General features: G+C 41.0%; 1 protein-coding gene across 2 annotated transcripts; it reads left to right on the top strand.

Annotated features, from left to right (window-relative positions):
* Window positions 1-1281: 1281 nt before the first annotated feature.
* Window positions 1282-21494, top strand: ywhaba (tyrosine 3-monooxygenase/tryptophan 5-monooxygenase activation protein, beta polypeptide a). Of its 2 annotated transcripts, none has more exons than XM_036571579.1 (6): window positions 1282-1446; window positions 12698-12998; window positions 15164-15287; window positions 18079-18242; window positions 18408-18503; window positions 19599-21494. In XM_036571579.1, the coding sequence occupies exons 2-6, from the start codon at window positions 12705-12707 to the stop codon at window positions 19653-19655; spliced, it is 735 nt and encodes a 244-aa protein (XP_036427472.1). In that variant the 5' UTR covers window positions 1282-1446; window positions 12698-12704; the 3' UTR covers window positions 19656-21494. The 2 variants fall into 2 exon arrangements, with proteins under 2 accessions (XP_036427472.1, XP_036427473.1); XM_036571580.1 differs by lacking the exon at window positions 1282-1446 and adding an exon at window positions 1558-1676.
* Window positions 21495-22188: the final 694 nt, after the last annotated feature.

Below are 22188 nucleotides of genomic sequence, written 5' to 3'. Positions count from 1 at the left end.
AAGGCACTTGCATGACCTAGCCAATCTCCTGACTTGAATTCCATTAAAAATTTGGAAATTGTGAGTCCATCAGAGGGACACTCATAACCTTGGGGCACTGAAGAAGGTTTGTCGAGAAGAAGAATTGAACCACAGTGTTGTAAAAAGTTAATTACCATAGAGCTCTAATCACCAACAAAGGCTTTGCAACAGAGTACTAATGTTAATCATTTGTGGTGTCTAAAACTTTTTTCCCCTTCAATTTAATTTTATAAACATGACTTGGTTTATGATCATGAATACATCTTTTTATTTACAAGAATAAAGTCAAAAGACATAATGTGATTACATTTGAAGAGGATATATGCACTGCAAGTACACTCTTAGCAAAAAGGGTTCTATATAGTACCAAAAGAGGGCCCTTTGGCTTGTAACAACAGTGGAACCCCTTTTGGTGCCATATAGAGCCCTTTTCAAAAGAACCCTTTAACCCTTGTGTGGGGTTGATGTGTGTGTTATTAAGTGGTCTGGTGGACCCACCGCATTACATAAACAAACAAACAGAGGTCAAAGAATATAATTACTGAGAAGCTAACAAAATTATTTGTGCCTTTAACAAGCCGTAATGATTAATAACTAAAAATACAAAAAAATATGTTGTGAGTTTATTTAAAAAAATATATATATATATATGTTACTGTATTGTATACAATGCTATTGCATTCGAGCTTGACATCATAACAATAGAAGAACGCTTTTTAGAACCATAAACAACTCATTCCTCATCGATCTGGAGAACCATTTCACCATGCAAAGAACAATTCAAGCATGAAATGGTTCTATATAGAACTCATGGTTCCAAATAGAACCATTAGCTTTACTAAAGAACCCTGAAGAGCCGTCTTTTTAAACGTGTGGATAAACTGAGTGAATAAAACACGGGAAACAAACAAACAGAGGTCAAAGAATATAATTACTGAGAAGCTGAGATTATTTGTGCCTTTAACAAGCCGTAATGATTAATAACTAAAAATACAAAAAAAATATTCGGAGTTTGTTTAAATAAATAAATAAATAAATAAATACGCTTATTTCTTCTTGTGCCATTTTTTTTTGCGTTCGTCAAATCGCCTCCCGGCAACGGCTGCCATAGCGACCGCGCACGTCACGCGGCGACGGTTGCCATGGTCGTGCTCGGTGACGTAAACGGCCCCTTCCGAGGCGCTTAGGAAAGCCCGTGCCTGGGGTTGCCGTGGATACCGGCGGGAGGAGGGCGGGGGGAGAGGAGAGGAGAGGAGAGGAGAGAGAAGAGAGAAGAGAGAGGGGCGTGGCTTAGAGGAAGCGGAAGTGTTAGCGCAGGCGGAAGCGGTGCAGCCCTTGAAGACCGTGAGCAGCAAAACGGAGGGACGGCGACGGTTCTCCCGGTCCATCAGCGAGAGAAAAGCGGGACTCAGACTTTATTTAAATGTGAGTTTCAACGCCCGGCGCGAAGTCGGTGCCGCGGCGCCGCTCCGTCTTTCGCCGCTCCGTCGCCGCGAATGGCGGAAGGCGGAAGGCGCGCGCTATTGTGGTTCGGCTGTCTCCGCTCAGACTCGGCAGGCCGAAGCGCTGCGACCAGCTCTGAGGGCTCTTTCAGCGTTTTAGCTTCCCCGCTGCGAGCTTTCGCCAAAACAACACCTCTTTATCACCCAGAGAGGGTCAGAAACGCATTCATTCCTTTGTATTTGGGGCCCGATTGTGATTTAGCGTTAAGCTCTCTGTCGGCCGTCGCGGAAAGCATCCCGCTAACCTAGGCTAAAGCTAACGGACGGCAGCGGTGAAATTCGCCGCGCTTTAACGATGAAAAACACGGAGGTGATTCGGTGTAAACTCGCCAGAGACTGTTAAATTCGAGTTCATAATTTTTTAAATATTTCAGAGCGCATTTCTGTTGTGTAAACCTCGCAAAGGAGGAGTGAATCCGAGAGAGAGGAGGGGGGGAGAGGGCGTAGCTGGGAGGCTACTTTGTTAGCCTGCGTGCTAACTCGCTCTGCCGCTGCACTGCAGCATTAAGCAGCCTATCGGCTAACTTACTGCAGTCGGGTTCTACCGCTGTAATGCTGGAGATGCTGATCGCTTTAGCGAGATTCGGTTCAGACTCCCTCAGTGAAACCACCTCTGCGGTTAATATCGGGGGGATGGCGGAATTTTCAGCTCGCTAGGCCGCGTTTTAGGCCTTTTATGCTGGTCTCGATCCACCATGATCAGGCGAGGCTGCGGGTTTCACATACACTCGAACAGAAGGTGGTTCTTCAAGGGTTCTTTGGGAAAGGCAGGGGTTGTGTTAGGAACTGTGCGTTCTATATGGGACCCTTTCATGCTTAAACGGTTCTCTGTATGCAAAGTGGTTCTTCAGGTTGATGGAGAATGTTTTGTGTATGTTTCTGTAGGGAACCTTTCTGGAAATGGGTCTGTAAAGCACTGAAAAAAGGGTTTTGGGGTTGTTACCGTGTCAAGCTATTTTTGGTGCTGTATAGAACCATTGCATGCTTAAGTGGTTCTTCAGATATGTTGTATATGGTTCTGTATAGAACTTTTTGAAACTGGCTCTAAATAAGCATCAGAAATGGTCAGAAGCTTGACATCGTAACAACAGCAAAACCTTTTTTGGTGCTATACAGAACCAAGTACATCAGTCTAAGGAACCATTTCACCATGCGAAGAACCACTTAAGCATGCAAATGGTTCTAAGCCAAGTTCTTTACTGAAGAACTCTTGAAGAACCATCATTTTAAGGTGGTATTGTTAGTGTCGTGCTTTATTTGTCTCAGTAATCTTAATAATTCACAGTTTGGAGGTGAGTCAGGCTAAATGTAAGGCCTTTAATGCGAACGTCCTCCTGTATAGTCAGGTGAGCGGTTTGTGGATTTGAAGCTGTGTTTTTCAGTATTCTGTTTTTACTGCTGTGACATAATTAAGTTACCTGTTCGTTTTTCAGCTGAGACAAAGTACTAGAGTTGAGTCCATTCATGCATGTAGACGACGCCCTGGGCGTTGTCACAGATATGCAAACACCTAGCTAATAGTCAAATACCTAGGAAAGCATTACATCACTGTCCAAGCGTGGCCACTGCAAGTGTGGGTGCTTTTAAAGTGCCAGCTACACACTTAAAAATGGTTTTAGTAAAGGGAATGGTTCTGTTTAGAACCATTTCATACTTGGTTCTTTACATGGTGAAATGATGGAGAATGGCTACATGGTTCTTTATAGCACCAAAAGGGTTATTGTGTTGTATACAAGCCCTTTGTGGTGCTACAGAGGACCATTTTCAAAAAGGTTGTCAATAGAACTTTACTACAGCCCTTTACTAAAGAACCCTTGAAGAACCGTCTTTTTAATAGTGTAGCTAATAATCAGATACCTGGGAAAGAATTACATCACTGAGTGAAAGCTTTTAAAGTGCCAGGTACACACTTAAAAAAAAAATGGTTCTTCAGGTGTAAGTAAAAGGAATGGTTCTTTTTAGAGCCATTTAATACTTAAATGGTTCTTTACGTGGTGAAATGATGGCTGCATGGTTCTATATAGCACCAGAAAGGGTTCTTCTGTTGTATACAAGCTTGACATTGTAACAACAGAAGGATGCTTTATGGTCCTACATGGAACCATTTTCAAAAAGGTTGTATGTAGAACTGTATACATCACCATCAATCTGAAGGGCTGTTTCACCATACAACCCTGAGATGGTTGTAATGCAGATGGTTCTGTATAGAACCATTCCCTTTACTAAAGAACCTTTTGAAGAACCATCTTTTTAAGAGTGTAGCTAGTAGTCAGATACCTGGGAAAGGATTACATCACTGTCCGATCATGGCTACTTCAAGTGTGAGTGCTTTTAAAGTGCCAGCTACACACTTAACTTAAAGAACCTTTTATTTATTTATTTTTTCTCTCCTAAGTAAAGGGAATGGGTCTTTACATGGTGAAATGATGTACAATGGCTACATGGTTCTTTATAGCACCAAAAAGCGTTCTTCTGTTGTATACAAGCTTGACATTGTAACAACAGAAGGACGTTTTATGGTCCTACATGGAACCATTTTCAAAAAGGTTGTATGTAGAACTGTATACATCACCATCAATCTGAAGGACCGTTTCACCATACAACCATGCAGATGGTTCTAAAGAACCCTTGAAGAACTATCTTTTTAAGAGTGTAGCTAATAGTCAGATACCTGGGAAAGGATTACATCACTGTCCGATCATGGCTACTTCGAGTGCGAGTGCTTTTAAAGTGCCAGCTAGTGTTTTCCTGCCGTGATCAGAGAGTGTCTGTTCAATAGCGCCAGTCGTGGCGATTTGCTCACCAGAGATTTCTATCTGTGAGCCACGCTGCTCACAGCAGAGGGCAACTTCTTCAGATTTTAGCTTAGAAGCTGAATCGTTTGAGGCTGTTCAGTCATTTCAAAGATTGCACGCAAACGTAAAGGGGAATTCCACCAATTTTTTCAAAAATTTCAGCAGAATTCAGTAGTTGATGTAAATTAATTCATGAATAGTTGGATGTGAAGTGGTTTGAAACTTTTCAGCTTTTCACAGTGGTGGTGATGGGAACCAGCAGGTGTCAACAGTGCAATTATAGCCATTTTATTTACTATTCAGAATAATCTGTATGTCTAGAGTTGTATATCACTGTTGTCGGAACAAAACCTCGTGTATCCATTTTTGATGTTTTACATTTTTTGACATAATTTGAAAATACCTGTTGTCCTTTACATTACATGTAAATTTCATGATGAATGGGCAAAAAGAAACGGCTCAAAATGACTTGGGAGAAAAGTCTGGTTCCATTGACTTCCATTAAAAGTAAAGTATGTTTTTTCCTTCTCCTGTAAAGTTACCATTTTGGAGAAACGAGGTTTTGTTCCAACAGCAGCGATATGTGATACAGATTATGGTAAACCTGAAAAAAATGTCTTATTCCAACTGTTTTGTCTTTCAGTGCCCTGCGTGTACCTCTCTGCCTCGACCAAAACCTTTTCAAATCTGCCATAAAACAATGTCCTAGACATGAGCCCTGACCATTTCACCTATTAAATTTCTGTGAGGTGGTTATTTAGAGGCATTAAATTCATCAGACGTCCAGTTCCAGTTGCCACCACTATGAATTCTGACTTGCTGTCAGTCATTCTCTGCTTTCAATGAGTTTGTTTACATCTTAACCATAAATTCTGCAGGTTTTTTTTGACAAAGCAGAGGAATTTCACCTTGAAAATGAATAAAAGTTATGATGACGTGCATGTTAAATTAATAGATGAGCAAAAGTCATCGTAGCTGCAACAGAAAATGTCTTGCAGTTAATTTAGATCATAAAGGAACCACAGCATGAAGATGGAAAAAATCTTTTGGTTTGTAGACATCTCAGCTTTTGACTAGTGGTTTTACGGGTGGGGACGATTATTCTTGCTTTCAAATGAGGGGGAATAGTAGAATAAGGTAAATAAGTCAGTTATCTTTGAACCTTTCTTGAAGGTAGATCAAGTTTTTTTCTTCAAGCTTTGTGTAAACTTTTGGTAACTAGTTGGTAAAGAGAAGTGAAGGTGCTCCTGCCCTTGTTGAGGTTTTCTGCAGTGGTAGGTGTGACAGACTCACTTCCTATTTGACTTTGAGTAACAGCGGGCCAGTAACGTGTGACTTACATACAAGATGTAAATGTTATGTAGGGGAAAAGCACGTACAGTGTTTGTGTGCACTAATCTATATATAAAATATTTCTGTTGTTGGAAGAAAACTGGTAACTTTACAGGAGAAGGAAAAACCTACTGTACTTTTAATGGAAGTCAATGGAACCAGAATTTTTTCCACGTCATTCTGGGCCGTTTCTTTTGGTCCATTCATCCTGAAATTCACACACAATGTAAAGAGCAACAGGCATTTTCAGCTGTAAAAAACTGAAAAACGAGAAAAATGGAGATACAAGGTTTTCTTCCGGCAGCAGCTAAATATATATATATATATATATATATATATATATATATATATATATATATATATATATATATATATGTATGTGTTATAGAGAGAGAGAGGAGTTTGTAAATAGATAACACTTCAACAGATGTTGGTCATTGAAAAATAACTACTATTTAGATGTTTTTGTGATTCATTTCTGGATATTCATGTTTAAATGGACACTTTTCTGCTGGTTATTTAGTAATAAGTTAATCTGTTGATTAGCGATTAATTAAGAAAATAATATTTCCTAACGAACATCTATAGGAAAATACAGTTAACATACATTACATTTTCTTCCAATGAAGTGAAACTAAATTTCAACAATTTATTTTTAAAAATGGGATCGAACAAGAACTGCTAAACTGATAAAGCGCACTGTGTGAACGAGGGCAGTTAAATACAGAAGAGACATTAAAGTCTAGCCCTGCCTGATGGCCTAATGACAGCATTAGGCTGCGATAACAGTAGTTTGTATGATGAACTTCAATAAACTTTAACCATTTCATTTTAACAAGAAATGTTTAGGTTGTTGGTGTGATTTTATTAAAATTGCTATAAAAGCTACTCAACTACAGCAAGAATGAATTTAGCTAGCATCACATGACGGACTCCTGTAATTAGTGATGCTAACGCCAGATTAGAGCTGGGCGATATGGCCAAAAATATTATCGCCTAAAAAAAAATTCGTATCGGTCGATATCGATACACATCACGATAAATATCAAATCATTATTTCTTTCCAGTTTGAAGGCTGATTTTTCGCTCCTGAGTGGTCAGTTGCTGTTTTAAACTATCCTTTATGGTCAACACGACACTCAATCACCAAACAGTGGAACATTTCACAAATCTGTCATGACAGTGGGAGTTTCTGGTGAGATGCTGCGTCTCGCGACATCCACTGTCTGATCTCGCGCATGCGCAGACTGAGAAATCAGAAAGAAATCAGAGTAAGAGTTTACATGCGCTGAGAAATCTGATTAATGAGCTAAAATCAAGCCTCTTTATCGGATTTCTAGATCGGACTATGGTGTTTACGTGACCATTTGAATAATCAGATAACTGCAGAAATCCAGTTATGATCGGATTATTCAGTGTATGTATACACACTCATTGTTTTAGTGTTGGATGTGTAACATAGCCTTAGATGAGCTATAACTACAGCTAACCGCTAACAATGCTGATGGAGACTCGTCGTCTCTATACAGGTGTTTGTTTACAGTGGGCGATTTGCCGGCAGATCATCAGAGAAATGTACTTTAAGTCTTTCTGGACTGAACATCAGACTATTTCACAATAAAAGTCATACTATCTCTGACTTCTCAGTCACATCCTTAACGTCATGCTCACAAAGCAGTGTGTGGTTTTTTCTTGTTAAAACTGAAAGAAGCATCATTACTGAGTGAGGAGAATAAAAACAGGCTAAAATATGGTGAGCGTGAGCTGCTGAGAGCTGAAATAATCGTTTAAAAGTCGGAGGCATTGAGTTTTTCACACCACGTTGTACGTCTTTACGTATCAACGTCACACGTACAGGCTGGAAAAGAAGGTCCGGCTCGATATTTAGGCCTCAAATGATCTCAGAATCAACATAGTGATGAATCAAAGACTGAGTTCTGTTTGAATTCTCTTTTAGTCGTCAGGTTCATCCGCTTGGGAAAGGGGGGACGAAACAACCCACGTCACAATGTTCTGCATGTTGCATGCACTTACGTATTTCCACCAGAGGGGTCTCCAAATCCCCAAAACATACATGGTGCAGCTTCAAGGCACTTGTTTCGCAGAATATGAGCATGTTTTACATAAAATCACTGAGTGCGCATACATGCACGCAATAATCCGAACATAGTCTGATTTCTGCAGTTATCCGATTGTTCAAATGGTCATGTAAACACCATACTCCGATCTAGAAATCCAATTAAGAAAGCTGATAGAGAGCTGGATTTTAGCTCAGTAATCAGATTTCTCAGTGCATGTAAACTCTCACTCTGATTTCTTTCGGATTTCTCACTCTGCGCATGCACGAGATCAGACGGTGGATGTCAGGAGATGCAGCAAAACGCTGTTGGAGCGGTGCTGAAGCTAAACACGAAATAAAGGATTTAAATATGATGTATGTATGTTCATATTTTCAGGTAAAGTGTTGCCATGTTTTTAAAATAAAGCCACAGTATGCAGTTTGAGTTTTACGTTATGTTTACGTCTCGTCTTCTGAGCTTATTGGCTGGTTGTAAAGCAGAAATCTGATTACTGTCTGACTTGTGTATACCTGGAGTTTCCCCCCATTATCTGATTACTCACGTGCATATAAACATGTTGATCGGATTACTGACAAAATCTGATTTTCTGCAGTTATCAGATTATTGAGTGCATGTAAACGCTGTTGATTAGTATGTTTTCACAATCCTAACAAATACTGAAATAGTGATTAGCAGTATTCCGATACTGCCACTGTGCACAGTTGAGTACTCGAGTACCTGGACACCGTAGTCGTCCACACTGTAGAAGAAGTATTCAAAATCTATTCAGCAATGCGACTGATATCTACATGCCCTGCAGTCGTGACTGTACAGTGTGGAGTGCATTACAATAGTTGACTGATGAAATCTGGCTCAGTTTATTGTTTGCGGCGTAACTCATTAAGTATGCAGTAAATATTTGCATGATTTTGCATACAGACTTTGCAAACTTCTCTGCTTGGAAGGCCACTTTCTGGCACAGCACTGTTGCACCCACCATACAGCAGGATGTACATTTATCGTGATCTGTTAAATTCAGTCCTTGTCTGATGTACACAGGTGGGCTGTCTCACAGATATGATGTCGTTTGTGATGTATCGTGCGTGTGATCCTACTGAAAATATGTGCATTCTGGACTGGTGACAGATAAGTCACTTAAACGTGCACGACATGGTTCTGGAGAACAGTTGTTGATATTTTAGCTCAACAGCAAAACAAATACACCCCTCCCTTCAGTACTCCTTCAGAAGCTCCCCCCCCCCACAAAATTCATGGATGCGCATTGCTGAGGCGAACCACGGGTTTTTTTGTTTTTTTTTTGTGGCCATAAAACCTTCACAGATATTGTACAGACAAATACTATGACATTACATCAGAGCGAACAAGACAGCAAGTAATGTAACCAACGTTAGCTCGGCTGTGGGTTAGCAAACTGTCGCTACATTCGCTGCTGTGAAGCTAACCAGATGCTACCACAAACATTAGCAAACAGGGCAAACAATACTGACCCATTGATTCTGTGAAACAGCAAAAACAAATTAGTTACTCACATGTCCAGCAGGAGCGACCTCCTCATCCGTTTTCATGCATTTAAAAGCTGCTTCTTTTTCGCCAGCATCTTGTTCGAATTTTCCCGTTCCGCCTTAAAAAGTGCAGCAGTTAAGACTACATTTGGTTCCTTAGCTTGTTTGAATTTTCCCGTTCCACCTTAAGTGGTGCCCACACAATGCTGCGTGGGTGGTCACTGTCTAGGGACGGCAAAACAAAACATGGGGAGGGGCGACGTTTTCACAGGGACGGGACTAACATGCACGCGAGGCTGGACCGGCTATGAAGGCAAAACACAGAAGCTCAGATTAGACACACGTGGCTTCATTCTCTGCTCAGGATGCGGTTACTCCACTCTGCCTTTATATAGAAAATAGTTGTTTGCGGTTATATTAATGTTTACAATGTTGAGCATAGATCACCTTTCAAAACACGAAAGCAAACAGGGCAGAAAGATCATATCTGAAGAATCAGAATAGAGCTTGTAAACGTGAGCGTAGCACCAGTGGACAAACATTGGCCTGAAGCTGTTACAACACCAGCTGTAAAGCCAGTAGCATTTAATGTGGACTTAATAATCACGGAACATGTTTGAGGCTCTGGAAGACGATCAGATACCTTGAGTTCGGGCTGGACCATAAAATCTATTTGGGTATTTTTCAGCGGTAAAGTGTCTTGCTGTACATTCTGTCTGAAATATTTGAAGAGTGATTGTTTAATCAGAAGAGCCACCACTCTAAACAGGCTTTGTCTGCTTCCAAGCAGTTCGCTGGTGGTGAACGCTTTTTTATGATGGTTTGGCACCTAACGAGAAAATTCAACATCAGAGCTTTCTTCTCTGAGAGCACTTCAGTCCGTACCGTCTGCCAGTTACAGCTCTTTACAGATGCTCATGTCGTTCTGACTTCATTTGTTTTTGTCAGGGAGACTGATAGACTGATTCTGATAGGTTTGGTTAGACATCAGTGACCTGATTGGTCGAATTCAAGGTTTGTTTTTAAGGTTTATCTCTGATTTTGATGCGTGTAGAGATTTTGTTTATTTTTGTGCCGCACAACAGCATAAACGTTGTAGTTGTTACTGATGTTTTTTGCATTTTGGGTCTTTTTTTTCTTGATTAGCAAATTTATCAGTAGATCTGCAATAATATCTAGATCAGGTGTGGTTCATTGGCCAAAATTGGCCCGTGAGGATGTTTGGTTTGGCCTAGGCTCACACTCTCACCAAAATACGAGAATAAACATTTTTATACTACATGTAACTTGAAAACTATGAATTTTCTTTGGTTACAATAATAGCCATTGCGCTTTGGCACCCTGATATATATTCTGTAGGCTTTCTTTGTGGTAATTAATGTTTTGTTGTCTGTTACACATGAAGGAAACTATACATATATTCTATAAATTACCATTTCAGTCAAATTTGATATTAGAGTTTTCACTGCATTATTCAAATAACATTCATCGATTGTGAGTCGAGAATGAGGTGGCAGACGTGTTGTCATTTCATGGTTTTTTGGCCACCCCGTGGTGGTTTCAGGTGCAGTTCAGGTGCTGCGCTCTCGTCCATTTTAGTGCTGCTGCAGAAAGAAGATCTCGTGCTTTTGTTTCTATGACATGGTTAACTATATCTATAGTGACTCGCAGGTGTTTGTGCCTTGGGTTGAGAAACGATGCAATAATTTTGTATTATTATTAAGGGTCCGCGCACGAAATATGTATGTGGTCTTTAAATGACGTTGAAAGATCATATATATGTACGAATCTTTACTGACATGTACTCAAGAAGGGTCGTGGCCAAGATAGCAATGTTGGGCGAACTTGCAAAGCAAGCTTGGACCCCGCAAATTGCCGCTTGTGGCTATATTTATTATCGTAACTTCTGACCAAATTGCTTGACAGCGCACATGATGGAGTTTTTTCGCCCTCCCTTTTTGGAGGTCAGACGTGTCATGGTACTTAAATATGAGGAGTAGCATTAGAAAAGCTATTTGCTTAAAAAGGGGTGATGTGAAATTGTGGGTTAGTGTGGTTCAGCCTTTAGCTTAGATTACTTTGTATAACGTGATATTTATTGTGAATCTGTTTTCTCCTGGGAGTCCATGAAACTCTTCTTGAATTCTGTTGGGCTCTAAAAGTTTTAACAAAAGACGAAGCTTCCAAATACTAAATAAGGAAACGAATATCAACATTATTATTGAGATCAGTCCTTGGCTACGTTTAGACAGCAGGTAAAAGTGGCCCAAATCCGATCTTTTCCTTCATATGTGACACAGATGTGAGTCTGTTTGGCAGTGTGAACAGCAAAAAACGCATTGAATCTGACATTTTCAATTCTGATTTGAGACGCTTTCATATGTGGTACTGAAATCCGATACGTATCCGATCTGCGGCAATGCGACTCAGTCTGAACAGCCAGATCGGAATTCATGTGACTTTTACCTCAATCCAACTCGACATTCGTCATAATTTCACGCTGCTGACACTCAAACATTTAGGCTGATGTTTCTGTAACAAAAAATTAGAAGAGACTGATCAAACGGCTCCGTGTTCAAAGAGGTTTCGAACGAAAGGCCGAACGCGGCCGGAGGAGACCGAGGCTGCAGCGCCAGAGAACAGTTTAAAGAATCCAAGGACACGAACCAAAGAAGTGGCCGAATAACGAGCCCTTTTTACAGTGAACTCGAACACATTCTGGGTGACGAGTCCAGCTGTCAGTCATTGGAACTTAATACTCGCTCCTGTGATGCTGGCGAAGACGAAACCGAAGCTCTGGGAGCGACTGGCGTTCGCTGGCCGTCATGATTGTTTACCTCTGGATGAGCCGCGTGAAGAATTGTTCTTTTGCGCATGCGGGTCGGTTTAGGAGCTGATCTGTTCAGACTGATGTCTCCTACAGATCACATTTAAAAGATAATCTGAACAGCCAAACAAAAAATCAGATTTGGTGAGAAAATCAGATTTGGGCCACTTTTACCTGCTGTGTAAACGTAGCCCTAGACATTTCAGTCACTTGCTTGAATTGAGCTGAATGAAAACCTGGCTGTTGAGTAGAGCTAGGCAGTATGATACTCTTTTATTGTTAACATAGATTTCTAAACAATGTCTCATTACTCTTTCCTGAGCGAATGGTGGATATTGTCAGTGCGTAAAAATTATTCTCAATTGTGTGTTTGATGAGAAAACGCAGAATTAGTCCCGTTTAGTTGGGTTTAGTGCAGCACAGTGTGGGAAATGTTGAATACAAGTGGGTTCACTGTTTTGGTAGTGTTTTTAAAATGTGGCACTACTCTCTTTGTTCTAGCTTGTCAGATGTCAAAAGTATTCACCCATGGTGTATCGAGTATCGTGATATTACATTTTGCCATATTGCCCACCTCTACTATTGAGTCCATGCTCCATGTGTATCTGCATCTAACATCAGTGTCTTCTCAATGCAGCATCAACATGGACAAGAGCGACCTGGTGCAGAAGGCCAAGCTAGCCGAACAGGCAGAGCGCTATGATGACATGGCTGCCTCCATGAAGGCCGTCACAGAGGGTGGAGGTGAGCTGTCCAACGAAGAGCGCAACCTGCTGTCTGTGGCCTACAAGAACGTGGTTGGCGCCCGCCGCTCCTCCTGGCGGGTCATCTCCAGCATCGAGCAGAAGACGGAGGGCAACGAGAAGAAGCAGCAAATGGCGCGCGAGTACCGTGAGAAGATTGAGACTGAGCTACAGGACATCTGCAATGATGTGCTGGTAAGAAATGCTGTGTTGGACCAAAAGCAGTGTGGGTGGGGAAGTGCCTTTGAAGACATTAACCTGCTAAATATGGCGAGACAGATTGTGGCTGAAACTAGACAATGCAGGAACCTTCCTGCATTGTCTAGTTTCAGCCCCAATCTGTCTCACCTTATTTATATCTTCAAAGGCCATTCAGAGGTGTTGGGTATAAAGTGGCAGCTTGTTAGATGCAGGTTGGAGCTAAACTTGGCAGGAATATCTGGCCCAATCCCATCTCAACCCTCGCCCCTACCGCTTAGCCATACCCCTCTATTTTGCACATTCACGCCTAGGAGTAGGGGGTCCCGATTTTTGCCGAGATAGAGGGGTAGAGCGAAGTGTTAGAGCTACATGACCCTTTAAACAGAGGTTTTTCAGAAACTCTAAAAACAGAGTTATGAGAACAAAAGTAAAAACAGCAAGATGGAGCACAAGCGACCAAAGAAATTTGCTAGTAGTAGCTGATCTCTCGGTAGCTAGTTGGCTAAATTTACTGTTACACCTTAAATGGTGGAACAGGAACATTCGAACAAGAAGCTGGTGAATATCTGACTTCAGCTTCATATCACTGAAGAATTAGGGGTGGGTGATAATAAATAATTGCCCCCCTCTTTGAAGGCATATGATGCCCTAAATGTAACTAAAGCCCAGCAGTGAGGAGCTGAACTTTACCCTCCTCTGCTGTCACTGCAGACTGGCAGGGTCGCCTACAGAGCAGCGCTGGTAGCTGTTAATGAAGTGATGCTCTTTTTATTTGAGGGTCCCATTTCAGAGGGAAGATTTCAACCACTACACCTTGTAACTCAGTTCCAAGGGGCAAGGAGACACTCGAAAACAAGGAGTAGGGGTAAAATAAGAAATGGTGTTGAGCCTGTGTCTGATTGGTGACCACGAAAGAATGAAATTTGTTTGGAAATGAGGGCTGCTCTTAACAATCATTTAGTAATCAAGTAATCTACCATTTTATCAATGCATCATTTAATCCAAACGTTAATTTTCATAAAACCATACAAAACTCAGTTAATTTTACTTCTTCCAAGAACGAGTTGAAAAGCCCAAAGGATTAATTACAGTAATAAACTACAGTAACAGTAGCTTCTAGGCTAACTTAACATGGTAAGCTTTTCCTTCATACTCAAGACTATTTAAATGCAGTTTGTCATTTACTCACTGCTTCAGGTTGTTCTGGAAGAAGGTTTAAACCCCTAAAAACTAAATGGTGAGTTTTCATTCTGTAAATGTGTTTTCTGTCTGGTTAACGTTTACAGTATTGTGTAGATTCCCTCTGATGTCATTTTAAGAGAGGAAGACATAACGAAACGGTCTGTAAGTGCCGCTCAGCAGTAGCACTTGAGAATATTGACTGAGAGGCGTCTCAGACTGTAGGTTAGAGTTAGGAACAGCCTCACGGTCAGAAAATGGAGCACCTGCTACGCACGGTGAAAACACACTCGGACAAAGTTCAGGGTGCATATTTAAATTGAATGCGATTGGTCATGTATACAGGGTGATTCAGAAAGATTCATCCAATTTCAAATCCGATTTTCATCCAATTTTTTACAACCGTGAGACGCATAGGAACCAATCACATACCAATTGAAAGAGGGGTCATAGTTTCTGATTATCAGTATGGCAGTGAACCTCCAACAGCTCAGAGCATTCGTCGTTGGTACCAACAGTTCCAAGAAAAAGGTCACCAGCATCACCAGATCTCACGGCGTGTGACTTTTTTTGGATTCGGTTTGTGCCGCGGCTCCCAGCAACGCTGCCTGATCTCCGAAATCGCATCGAAAGAGCCGTGAGTGCAGCGACACCCGACATGCTCAATCCAGTATGGGATGAATTTGACTATGATGTCCGAACAGCAGGAGGAGGTTCAGACTGAGACCTTGTACAATTACATAATAAACTTTACAGTTTACTGCATTGTTCTGATTTACATGTGAAATAAATCATTTTGAAATTGAATGAATCTTTTCGAGTCACCCTGTATTATTAATATAATTTCATTTCATGTGTGTATTGCAGTTAGCACGTCATTAAAGGCTGTAGCTGACTCTGCGAAGGCTAATAATGTCTATCTCTGATGTAAATGTTAATGCTCTTGTTCTGACGTCAGCGCAACTCCTCTGTCCTCGCAGGGCCTTCTGGAGAAGTACCTCATACCCAACGCTAGCCAGGCAGAGAGCAAAGTCTTCTACCTGAAAATGAAGGGAGACTACTACAGATACTTATCTGAGGTGGCATCTGGAGAGTCAAAGAAATGTGAGTGGAACGTGTTTCGGTTTGATTCTCTCATTTTAATGCAGAAGAGAAGCGTCTGGCATATATCAGCTATGACAGTAGAACTGCTATCAAATAGGGAAGTAAAAGACAGACTTCCTACTGAGTTAATTTTGGAGATTTGACTACGTCATTTTGTGGGTGGGCAGCGAGGGGTTATTATTAAATGGTATCTCTGATGCACTTTGTGGTGATGAAGTGGCTCACGACGATTCTTTAGTTGGAAAGTACCTTTCTTTTCTACAGTGGTTGCTGAAGCTGTAGATGCCTGGTCTTCTGATGTTGGGGAAATATGTCCGGTAGCATGCATTTTATTGTTTTATTGCTTTTGGAAATTGATATATTTGGGAAAAATACTTTTTTTATGCTCCCAAGAACCTTTCCTCCTCTCAGGGGACACAACAGGCTGAAAAATTGTAGATAAATACATAAAATAACAAACTTACTAAAATTATTAGAGTATGTAGCTACAGGATATTGAGAACAGAGTAGCTGGTCTTTCAGGACATTGAATTTCACTGTTCTTTAGTTATTCCTTGTGCTTCAGCTGTCTTTTCTGAGTGTACAGGTGACGTCGACGTGCTCGCGGGAGCTTTCCTTAGGCCTGAACGATTTGGGGAAAATATCTAATTGCGATTTTCCTACTAAGACTGCAGCTACAGTTTAAATTGCGAAGTTTTTTTTTATAAATTAACATTCCAGCCTGATTTATTTTGGCCAAGACGACCAGAATATCCACCTTTTCTGGTTTGAGCCTTGACCCCTGAATCTGCTGTGCCAAACTGCCAGTAAACTGTGGTTGTGATGTCACAACACATGGAGGTTTGGTTGCCTCTGATTGGTCTAAGTGTGCACTTAATTTTTGCTAAACATTTCAAGCAGAGAAGCCTTTATACCCCAAACAACTGAATTAGATAAAGCTCTAATTTGATGTTTTTTTTATTATACATTGAAAATGTTTATTCTTTAAGAACTGCGATTAAGTAAAATTGTTGTCCATGTCAGTGGCCACCCAGTTCATAATTCCCAAGAGCTCCAACTTCCAGTTCTGTAATTAACACGGCACCAACCGTAAAATAATAAGTAATTGCATGTTTTGAGCTTTTTTAAATGACCAGTGTGTAAGATTTAGTGGCACCTAGTGGTGAGGTTGCAGATTGCACCCCAGCTGAATCCCCCTCCCTCACCCCTCCCTTTCCAAGCGCGTAGTAGAACCTACGGTGTCTGTCAGGTTTTCTGTCGTCGTCTGTCCTGATTTCGTTTTGCTTCTTTGTTTTCTCTTCGATGGTGAGGATTCACCCCCCCTCACTTTTATCTTGTGCTAAATAATAGTCTGATCCTCTCTTTGTTGCAATTTGGGTTCTCAAATGTCTCGACACTAAATGGTCAGCCAGCACCGACAGCAACCACTGATTCTTCTTCTGTCTACGTCTTTCAACCGGAGCTACAGCGCCACCAAATTCAAGCTGCCACTTCAGCGTAAATACAAGAAAGGCGCCCTCTAGAGCCAGAGTTTGGTTTGTCCGCTCTGAGCTACTGCAGAAACATAGCGCCGCAACATGGCTGCCTCTGTGGAAGAGGAGCCGCTCGCTATGTAGATATGAAGGGCTCATTCTGAACTAACGAAAGCATAACGATGCACAGTCACAGGTGATTATACACCAATAAAAACATAGTTTTGTTTATTATATTCCATTTCTGCTAAAAGATCCCCCTGAAATCTCACACACTGAAACTCTAAGCAGACTGTTGTGTTTCTATTTGTGTTTAATTGTAAATACATGAGGATGTTTGGATAGTGGAACGTTTACGCCAACTGGGACAAATACTTGATCAAACTGCAATAACTAAACGGAAAACTTACTTATTCCTGTGTAAAAGCTTTTACACTCAGAAAAAAGGTGCTATACTGTCTCTGGGTCAGTGCCCCTCTTGTCACTGGGTACCTTCAGTCAGGGAACATAACTGAACCATAATCCACTGAATGATATGTTCTAAGCTGTACTGACTCCACACACCCCGTCTCGTCTCCAGGCTTTATTTTACTGTTCTGTTTAAAACATTCGGTTATGAAAAGGTACAAATACGAACTTTTCACCTGGAGAAACTTATTTAAGGTTCACAATCAGACCTTTAAAACCACTGTTGGAGCTTTGAGGGAACATTTACACTGTTTGTACCTTGATGAACGAAAATGTACCTGAACAGAACCTTTATTTACAACAGTGTAAGAGGCTTTTATATTCATGCAGCAGCCATTCTGCACTGTGAGTGTTTTTCCAACGTTAAACAGTGGTTGTGAATGCTTTGAGGTGGGAAGTAGGAAGTTCGGAGTTAAAAAAAAATCCGGTTAACATGAAAGTAGTGCTGCGCCTCTGCTATTATTATTATTATTATTATGATTATTATTATTATTATTATTATTATTATTAAGTGACCCTTATTAGTCCCACAACGGGGAAATTTTACCTCTGCGTTTAACCCATCCGTGCAGTGAAACACCACATACACACTAGTGAACACACACTAGGGGGCAGTGAGCACACTTGCCCGGAGCGGTGGGCAGCCCTATCTGCGGTGCCCCGGGGAGCAGTTGGGGGTTAGGTGTCTTGCTCAAGGGCACTTCAGTCACGTACTGTCGGCTCAGGGGATCGAACCTGCGACCTTCCAGTCACAAGGCCGGTTCCCCAGCCTCCAGCCCATGACTGCCCCCTAGTATCCACTAAAGAGATGTTTCATTCCTATTTAATTAATTCTGTGTTTTACTCCACAGCCACGGTGGACAACTCTCAGAAGGCTTACCAGGAGGCGTTTGAGATTAGCAAGAAGGAGATGCAGCCGACGCACCCCATCAGGCTGGGTCTCGCTCTCAACTTCTCCGTTTTCTACTATGAAATCCTGAACACCCCAGAGCAGGCCTGCAGTTTGGCAAAGACGGTGAGTGAAAAAGAGAAAATGAAGACAGTACAGTTCTGTTACGCGCCCTTTTCGTGTCACGATAGCCGAAGATCTCTGTAAAATACCCTCATTTTAAAGTACAAAGAAAGAAAGTGTCCTTTATACACGGAAGACCTGAGGCTTGTATGTTCCTCACCGCTGCAGGCTTTCGATGAAGCGATTGCTGAGCTCGACACCTTGAATGAGGACTCTTACAAAGACAGCACTCTGATCATGCAGCTACTAAGGGACAACCTCACTGTGAGTATCTACACTCATCCCACAGCGTCCTTATTCATTCACATTACTGGGGGCAGTTTGCCGAAATTAAGATTAAGCTTGTTGGGTAATTGAAACAAACGTGTTTTTCCTTTTCTTTGAAAAGCGTTTTATCAGACAATAAAGCCAAGATCCCAAGATTCCTGGAGGTGTTTGTTCTGTGAGGGGTGGGGCGATATGATAGTTTATAGTTATCATGATAAATTACATCACAATGTGTGTTTCTGAACACATTGTGGATATCGTCAGTACTTAAAGAGCTCTTAAAGCGCATGTTTCACTGCAAAGAGAGCAGAGTTGGTCCTCTTTAACTAGGTTTAGCGCAGTGTAAAACGCTGAACAAAAATGTTTTAAATACTTTTTTTTTAAGTTGTGGTGTTCCAGCTTATTGATTTTTTTTAAGTATGTATTTATTTATTTATTTATTTTATATATTGTGATTTGATATGTATCATATTTTTTCCTTATTGCCCACCCCTTGCTAGCATGGCTTCTTTGATTTAATAACAGCCATTTATTTAATTTATTGACCGAATGTGAAGCTACTGGTGCATTGAGATCATTTCAGCTTATGATATTTAGTTTTTTGGAGGTTTAATATGTATCATATCATGATGTTTTATTATATTTTATCACCCACCCCCTAGCTGGGACCCACTTTTCAGTTTACTGATCAACAGCAATGAAATCAGTGGCTAGGACCGACTGGGGGGCTTTTTTTTTAGTTTTGTTCTTTTTATGCTTGTTCGAATTCTGCTGTCCAGTCTATGATCTGAAGCTCCAGTTGTTGTTGTTGTTGTTGTTGTTTCTTTTTTGTTTGTATTTATTTATTTATTTATTTGTTTATTTTTGGCATAACATGGTCTGAAAAGGCTGCGAGGCTTTGTCGCCCCCTCCTGGCACAAATGGAAACTGACTTAGACTTAAATATGTTCCTGTGAAACACTGTGATTTTGAATAATAAAAGTAATCAATATTTATCACTAATTTGATTGATGTATACATTTTTTGCTTGTGGTCCCAGCCCTAGTTCTGTGCAGACTGAGTATAATGCTTTCTTTTCCTTTTTTCCTGCAGCTGTGGACATCAGAAAACCAGGGTGACGAAGGGGACGCCGGCGAGGGGGAGAACTAAAAGGCGCTGCACTTCACTGTTAAATCCACCCACACTCTTTATCTTACACATACAGCCCATAGTACCCTGCTCCATCCACTTCACCATAACCCCCCTTTCTGTATGACGAGCAGCGTGAATTGTACCCGACCTACAAGTCTTTGCCCCTCTGACATCAAGCGACAGGGTGACTTCGAGTTGCTGGAAGGCTGAGATTTGGAAACGAGTGAGATTTGTCTGCATGTGTGGGGAAACTTTAGGAAATTAAAAAATAGTGGTTTAATAGTGAGACCATCCTTCTTTACCCCCTTTAATATTTTTTAAAAAACGTGTTCAGGTTATGCATTATAGCGCCCCCTTTCTCTTCTCACCTGCAGTGCACTGGCGACGGCTGGTTTTATTCGAAAAAGGTTCGTTTAATTTAACCAACACTGTGATGCTTATTTTTCCCCCTCGCGTCTCCACGGATAATCTGAAACGGACTTGGGCGAGCGGTACAATTCCGTGGCGAGCTCATACAGAAAGGAAGGATACAGGCTGTATTGTGACACTGACTAACATGCATTACTGTTGTTGCCGTGTAATGTTCGCCATTTTTACTTTTTTTTGCATGAGTCTGAGAATGAAATAAAAGGGACCCTAGGTTTTGTCATTCCACTTCTACTCAATTCTAACGAAGAGCTAAAAACATTCCTTCAGTAAACAGTGAGGTCGTAGATCAGACTGGAGAACTGTAACGATCCTAACGCGTTTTCCGAAGTGCAGGTGGCATAAAGGTGCTGTAACATCAGTAAAAAAAAACAAAAAAATCTAGATGCTTCTCCCGTTTTTCCTTCGCGTAATTACTCACTGTTTAGTTTAACACAGACTGTAAAATTGTAAACTTAAGGTAAATATAATTGTCTTAAATTGAAATGTAAACCTGCTTAAACATAAACCGTTACTTTATTGGTTGTAGTTTTTTTTTCTTTTTTCTCTTTAAGAAACCCTCTGCTGACCGTTCATGCTTTCGTTTGCCCCGTCAATCGATCAGTGAACAGAAATCCGTTTCCCAGCCGACGTGAAATCCAAGGTTTCACCGGGCTTCACTAAATTCCCGCTGAGGTTGTTTGGGTCTGTTTTCTGGCCACAGGTTAAACTCAGTCCTGCAGTGATTCGGCGTCGGTGGTGACTCTCCACCGAAAGTCTCGTGTCGGTGTAGAACTGGGGGTGGTTTGCGGCCGGGAGCGGACTTCGGCTGTATCCGAGGTGCTGCCGAGAGGCGTAGTGCTCCGATCCTGTAAACGCGAGCTCGGTTCAGGCTCAGGCTCGAGGGGGACCTTAGACGAGCGGTTGCTTTCGAGAGACCCGAGAGAGAGAGAGTTGGTTCTCATTCAGTGTCACAATACCTTGTCACATCACCATAACATTCCACTTAGGTGTAGAACTCATCTGTCTCCAACTGAAGACAACGTTCATGCACTGAAGAAGAAAAAAAAAACAAACGTCTCTCCCCTTAGCTGAACAAATGGCAGTTATTCTACGCTTGAGAAAAAATACAGTAGTGAATGTGGAGCCGAGCCTGTCTGTATATCTGGTATCTCCAATTGCTTTGTTTTTACTGACCAGTATTCTGCCTACAGTTAGCTTCTGTGACGGTTTTATCGCTTAGCGCGCACGTGGTTGTGAAAAATTTAGACTAGCTTAAGAAAAAAAATAGAAAAAAAAAACAAAAAAAAATAAATCCTACTACAACCTGGTTATTGACGTAATACTAGATTTGTGTATGTCTTTTAAACGGTTCTAGTTTCACCTTACATGTTATAATCAGGAAAGTGTAAAAGACAATTTAAGTGAAATAAAAGTTTTATCAGTTCCAAATTTCCCTGTGTTCTTATTGACCATCGTGTTCACCTAAATGTGTTATTTTTAAAAGGGGGTTTCACAGAATTTTTCCAATTTTTGGCTGGTTTGGTGTGAAATGGCTCAGATTTCTGTACAGTGGTGGTGATAGGAACCAGGGGTCGCCATGACTACAACACAAATATAGACATTTTATTTACTATTCACTATTTTTATTTACTAATCACCAGTGAACCTACACACGTCTTCTGGAATGTTGATGGCGAATGGGTGGACAAATACATATTCATCTTGCATAACTTTTAATATACACTGAGTATCTGGCAGTTGTAGCAGTTATAGATGATTATGATTTGTGACGTATGTATGTGTGTGTGTGTATGTGTGTGTGTATATATATATATATATATATATATATATATGGTGTGTGTGTACATGCAATCATAATTTGCACTGGTCACTAAACCAGTGAATCTTAATGGAAATATCACATATAGCTGAAGTTTGTGCACCCCTGGTCTAATTCCATATTTTGTTGATTTTCTGAGTGTGAATAAGTTAGCACATCCTCTACAGAGACACATTCTGCACATTTTAATACATGATTATTTACTGCCGGTAACATTTTTAAAGAAAATCAACAAAGTGTAAGACCAGCTTAGCAGGTGACGACTACGCTGACCACATGGTCACATCAGCTCTCACAGAGGCT

The sequence above is a fragment of the Colossoma macropomum genome, unplaced genomic scaffold, assembly GCF_904425465.1.
Source record: "Colossoma macropomum unplaced genomic scaffold, Colossoma_macropomum, whole genome shotgun sequence".
Classification (NCBI taxonomy): domain Eukaryota; kingdom Metazoa; phylum Chordata; class Actinopteri; order Characiformes; family Serrasalmidae; genus Colossoma; species Colossoma macropomum.
This window is presented reverse-complemented; position numbering and strand designations above follow the sequence as displayed.